At 32.3% G+C, this 6,176-nt stretch overlaps 1 protein-coding gene across 1 annotated transcript in view; it reads right to left on the reverse strand.

Annotated features, from left to right (window-relative positions):
• Positions 1–5,694, reverse strand: part of sepsecs (Sep (O-phosphoserine) tRNA:Sec (selenocysteine) tRNA synthase) — a 13,093-nt gene extending 7,399 nt beyond the window's left edge. Inside the window, exons 1-8 of the mRNA XM_042761162.1 lie at positions 5,596–5,694; positions 5,343–5,517; positions 3,304–3,458; positions 3,090–3,208; positions 1,899–2,057; positions 1,453–1,606; positions 621–723; positions 408–537 (exon numbers count right to left, since the gene is read on the reverse strand). Of these exons, the coding sequence (XP_042617096.1) occupies positions 408–537; positions 621–723; positions 1,453–1,606; positions 1,899–2,057; positions 3,090–3,208; positions 3,304–3,458; positions 5,343–5,456 (934 nt within the window). The 5' untranslated portion in view covers positions 5,457–5,517; positions 5,596–5,694. The remainder of the gene's footprint in view (positions 1–407; positions 538–620; positions 724–1,452; positions 1,607–1,898; positions 2,058–3,089; positions 3,209–3,303; positions 3,459–5,342; positions 5,518–5,595) is intronic.
• Between the last annotated feature and the right edge of the window lie 482 nt (positions 5,695–6,176).

Below are 6,176 nucleotides of genomic sequence, written 5' to 3' on the forward strand. Positions count from 1 at the left end.
AATAAAAATAATTATTGTACCATTTATTGAATAGGAAAAAGTTTGACTCCTAATGCACAGCATTGCATTTTTGCTAAAAATGGTCTCAAATGTACATGTAAACCTCCCATAAAAAAAAGAAGTCAAATTCTAACTTTGTTGATAAATATTTGTTTTTCGAAAAGTGATAAGAAGTCATGATTTGATGCCATTTTGTGACTTTAGTGAGATGTGGCAGTTAATAATTAGTACATTTCAGAGTGTCACCTACTGTTAAAAGTAGTTTTTACCCACATATTAGGTATTATTTAATTACAGTATTTTAGTATTGTATTTCAGACTAACTAAACGCATACAGATTCCAGAAGTTAGGATTGTATAAATCTCTCATCTATAATACATTTGCTGTTTAAAGAGAATATGCATACCTGGGTACATCTTACTGATCTCCGTAATGAAGCTCTCATCGAAGCCTGCGATGATGGCGCCGCCGACCGGGACCATGAAGTTTTTATCAAGACTTTGGACAAAGGCATCAATTCTCCCAACGCGAGCGCCCTAAAAACACTTCATAAGCCATTTCGGATTCACTGGAATAAGTAGATTTTGAAGTAAATTTACACAAAAAGAGGAAATGTTACCTGCTGAATAAGGTGCATACATTTGGATGACTGCATTCCATAGGCGTTATTGACAATATGAGGAATATCATGCTTAGCACACAAAACAGCAAGCTCCTCGAGTCTGTAAACAGACAACGAAATAAATAGACTTTAAATAAATTAAATTGAATTTAACTTAAATAAATTACAAAATAAATAAATAAATACATTAACAAAATTCAGGCATTTTTGTCTAAGGCCTTCATTAGTGTTTCTCAAAAAAATAAAATAAATATACAAAATTCAGGCATTTTTGTCTAAGGCCTCCATTAATGTTTCTCAAAAAAAAAATATAAAAAAAATTAATATACAAAATTCAGGGATTTTTGTCTAAGGCTACCATTAGTGTTTCTCAAAAAATAAATTAATTAATTAAAATAAAAAAAATTAAAATAAAATTATAATAATAATAATAAATAAATAAATATACAAAATTCAGGCATTTTTGTTTAAGACCTCCATTAGTGTTTCTCAAAAATAAATAAAGAAAGAAATACACTTACAAAATTCAGGCATTTTTGTCTAAGACCCCTATAAGAGTTTCTCAAAAATAAATAAAGAAAGAAATATACTTACAAAATTCAGGCATTTTTGTCTAAGGCCTTCATTAGTGTTTCTCAAAAAATAAATTAATTAATGAAAATAAAAATACAAAAACAGAGAAAAACTATATTATGTGAGTAAATAATGACAGCATTTTCTTTTTTGGGAACTACTCTTTTATACTTTACCTATACATGCTTACAGAAACGTATGGCCAAATATTTATAGTAAAGAAACAACATATTTTTCCTCAGTGGTTTTGACCTGCCTGTCAGGGACACGTGGAGCGAAACAGGAAGTGGTGGAATGGACACACAGGAAGTTCTCGGCTCCCAGCTCCTCGATCTTCCTCTCCACTTCCTCCAGGTTTGTCCTCAGCTCATCTCCTTCCAGCACATTCTCGATCACCACAGGCTCAAAGCCTTTCAAAGGTGACAAACATGTAAGATTCTCTATTAAACTTCTTTTCTACACTTTTCTTACTAGTAGCAAAAAAAAAATTTAAAAAATGGTGCAGAAACACTCAGAATTCGTTAGTAAATTTACAAAGAAGCATCAAGTAACACTTGATGAAATTTTGAGGCAGAAAGACCGAAATCGTATTTTCTTGTAAAAATTGTAAAATAGTTTACACTGTTATAGTATTCATTATTTAATAATACTAATTAATACTAGAATAGCAGTAGGTTGAAGTGGACTGTTCTGAAATCTTACCAGCCGTCAGCATGGATTTGAAGCAAGACTTCTGGTCGATGCGAGGCCAGAGGATATAACGCGCTCCAGGCCTCCTGTGTCTCAGTGTGAGGAAACACAGCGTGAGGCTCATTCCTGTGGCCATAGGGACCACGAAACACGAGGACACGCTCCTAACACCTGAGAAAACACACACAGATGGGCACAGATCTGGGTTATTATCACTAACTGGAAATAAAACTAAAACCGTAAATGTGACCCTGGAGCACAAAAGCAGTCTTAAGTCGCTGGGGTATATTTGCAGCAATAACCAAAAATACATTGTATGGGTCAAAATTGTAGATTTTTCTTTTATGCAAAAAATCATTAGGGTATTAAGTAAAGATCAATGATATTTTGTAAATTTCCTACCATAAATATATCAAAACTTAATGTTTGAGTAGTAATGTGCATTGCTAAGAACTTCATTTGGAGAACTTTAAAGATGATTTTCTCAATATTTTGATTTTTTTGCATCCTCAGATTCCAGATTTTCAAATAGTTGTATCTCAGCCAAATATTGTCCTATAATAACAAACCATAACATCAATGGAAAGCCTATTTATTCAGCTTTAGGATATGTACAAATCTCAATTTCAAAAAAATGACCATTAAGACAAATAAAGTAAATGTTAAAAACGAATTTAAATGCAAAAACATTATTAAAAATACTTACACAATTATAAAAATAACTAAAACTATTACAATTATTACATAATTATTTTAACATTATATAATTATTAAAAATAACACACTAAATAAACTAAAATAAATAAAAATGAATAAACACTACATAAAAATAAAAATACAAAAACACACCACAAAATTACTAAAACTTTTAAAATTAAAACAGATTATAGAAAAATTCTATTCAATTCAATTAGTAATAAAAACTATAACAACATTGAAAAATTTAAATCCAAAAACATTATTAAAAATACTTACACAATAATAAAAATAACTAAAACTATTAAAAGTATTACATAATTATTTTAACATCATATAAGTATTAAAAATAACACACTAAATGAACTAAAATAAATAAAAATCTAAGTCAATAATTAATAAAAACTATGATAACATATAAATGATTCTAAACAACACTGGATTGTAAAAGAAGAATTGCTTTGTGCTTGTTAGTTCATACGTGTCGGTTCATGAAACAGACAGTACCTGTAAATCTGAGCACGTCCAGCACGACTGAGTTAGTGATTTTATTCAGGAGGCTTGACCCGGCAGCTTTGGGCTGAACAGCAGCAATGTCCCCCGAGCGGCCGATGCCATGAATCAGTCTGAGAGGAACAACACCACAGCCTTTTATTACAAAATTCTGTTAATGTTCTCCACCAAATATGAGTTTCTTGAATGTTAGATGTAGACAACCCACCTGTAATGTCTCCTGGCCACCAGGCCTGAGGCGACCCGGCCCTCTCGCTCGCCCACACCACAGTTCCCCAAGAAGTTATTACTGTCCATGACTGCCAGCTCGTTCAGAAAGAGCTCGACGGTGCTCTCACTCCACCCCTCCTCTGGACATTTGCCCTGCAAGACACACGAAACCCCATACTCACTAGTCAGAAGAGCACTTTAAGTGGCTGGCGCCATAAAGAAAAGAAAAAACATTTTTTTAAATTGCAGTTTAAACACGTGTGCGACTCGTTTTGGTTACAAAACGTTTGCACCATAACATATTACACATGTGACTGCACACATTATTTTTTAAAAAGGTAAAGGTAAAAGTATTTTTGCAAATATTTACGTTTTTGTGAGTCATGTTAGACGACGTTTTACCAACTGATCTTAACTTTACAAAAAGGACAAATTGTCTAACATTTTAAGAGATTTATTGACGTTCCTTCGGGAAAGTGTGCTGAATGTAGTGTACTTCAAATCTTAAAAGAATCATTTTAAAACACTGTACTTGCAGATAATATAATATGAATGGGTAACACTTTATTTTAAGGTGTCCTTGTTACACGTTACATGTACTCACTATTATAATAACAATTAATTACAAGCAAAATTACATGCAAGTAACCCTAAACCTAACCATATAGTAAGTACATATAGTTAATTAATATTACTGAGTTTACACTGTAAAAAAAACAACCTTAAAATAAAGTGTAACCTATAAATAAAATAAAAGGCCACTTAAGTGACTTAGAGAGTTTCTTAATCTTAAGTATACTTAAAAAGTTTGCTTGTAGAAACGTCACATTAAACGTTTTACATTTTAAATTATTGCCTTAATAATCTTTTTCGGCATGTTCTAAAGTTCACTTAAGTTCGATGTGTTGACTAACATACTAAAGCATATATAAAGCACCTGATTATACTTTTAACTATTTTGTTTAATATTACATTACAGTTAATACATTTTAAGTGGTTAACACTTTATTTTAAGGTGTCCTTGTCACACGTTACATGTACTCACTATTATAAAAGCAATTAATTATGCAAAATTACATGCAAGTAACCCTAATCCTAACCCTAACCCAATAATGAGTACATGTAGTTAATTAATATTACTGAGTACGTATAATTACACTGTAACAAGGACACCTTAAAATAAAGTGTAACCTATAAATTAAATAAAAGTCCACTTAAGTGACTTAAAGAGAGTTTCTTAATCTTAAGTGCACTTAAAAAGTCCACTTGTAGAAATGTCACATTAAAGGTTTTGGGAGTCATGTTAGATGACATTTTACCACCTGATCTTAACTTTTCTTGTTACAAAAAGGACAAATTATATAATATTTTAAGATTAATTGATGCTCCTTCGGGAAAGTGTGCTTAATTTGTACTGAATGTAGTGTACTTCAAATCTTAAAATAATAATTTTAAAACACTGTACTTGCAGATAATATAATATTAATAAAATAAAAGACCACTTGAGTGTCTTAAAGAGAGTTTCTCAACACACTTAAGTGCATTTACAAAGTCCACTTGTAGAAATGCCAGATTAAAAGTTTTAATAATCTTTGGTCATGTTGTAAAGTACACTTATTTTGATGTGTTGACTAACATACTAAAGCACATGCAAAGCACCTGATTAAAATTGTAACTGTTTTGTTCAATATTACATGAAATTGAATACATTTTAAATGTACTAAATTGCAACTTCATCAATACAAATGTGTAATCACAAATATATTTACAAACATAACACAAGTTTCAATATAATTATATATATATAAAAATTAAAGTATATTTATGGTTGTCAGTACATGCAGCAGTACTTTAACCATATTTCAAAGACAACAGAAGTAATTATGAAACATAAACATGTATTAAAGTCCTACTTAAGTGGGTGTAAAAAGCACTCTTACATTCAGCTACTTGCATTCAATATAAACAAACAGAAATGAAACGTGCTGTGTTGAATGTCTTTGATTCATCGAATAAATCCAGACATAAAAAGATCACCTGCTGTAAAAGCACTCGGACGAGCTGCTCGTGCCCGCGACGAGCCTGCAGGCCCTGCCGCACATACGAGCACGAGACCAGCTTCTCGCTCAGGCTGAAGTTCTGGCTGTTCATGTCGCCGCAGGTCTTTGCTGTCTGTCTGTGTCCTCACTGATGCGCTTGCGTGACTCTCGCGCTACGGATAAGCAGATGCGAGGTTAAACATTTTCTAAACAGGCTACCTCTGAGTCAGCATGAGTTTCAAATCGATCACCTTCTACATGTACTGTTTACTTCCGGGTGGAAACTCCGCCTCTGTTTCAAAGTAAAAGTCCCCGATTTATGTGCAGCCGAGCAGCGATGCAATCTTCTAACAACAACAACAACAACAACATTCAAAGTAAAATTCCCCGATTTATGTGCAGCCGAGCAGCGATGCAATCTTCTAACAACAACAACAACAACAACGCATGACGGGAGGCTAAATTAATCTACAGTACTATCTTTACACTTTGCCAAACCTTTATAAATATTTTTAGTAAACCCAAAATACCTTTAGTTTTCAAAAGCTTCCTTTTGAAGTTCTATTGTATGAGTTGCTTTCACTTATGTGAACATAAAAGAGGAAATAAAAATACTGGTACTAAGGAGCCAAAGTTTTGATTATCTTCAAAATATCTTCTTTAACAACCAAATTATGACACCTAGTTTTAGAAGATCTCATCATCCAAATTCATAGAAAGATTGATAGATAGATAGGACGTGCCAAGATATGATTTTAATAGAATCACCAGCGTGATCATAGATCCAGAAGTGAGTGTGCTAGATAGAGGTAAAGAGTCAGACAGTCCACAT

The sequence above is a fragment of the Cyprinus carpio genome, chromosome A7, assembly GCF_018340385.1.
Source record: "Cyprinus carpio isolate SPL01 chromosome A7, ASM1834038v1, whole genome shotgun sequence".
In the NCBI taxonomy this organism is placed as follows: Eukaryota; Metazoa; Chordata; class Actinopteri; order Cypriniformes; family Cyprinidae; genus Cyprinus; species Cyprinus carpio.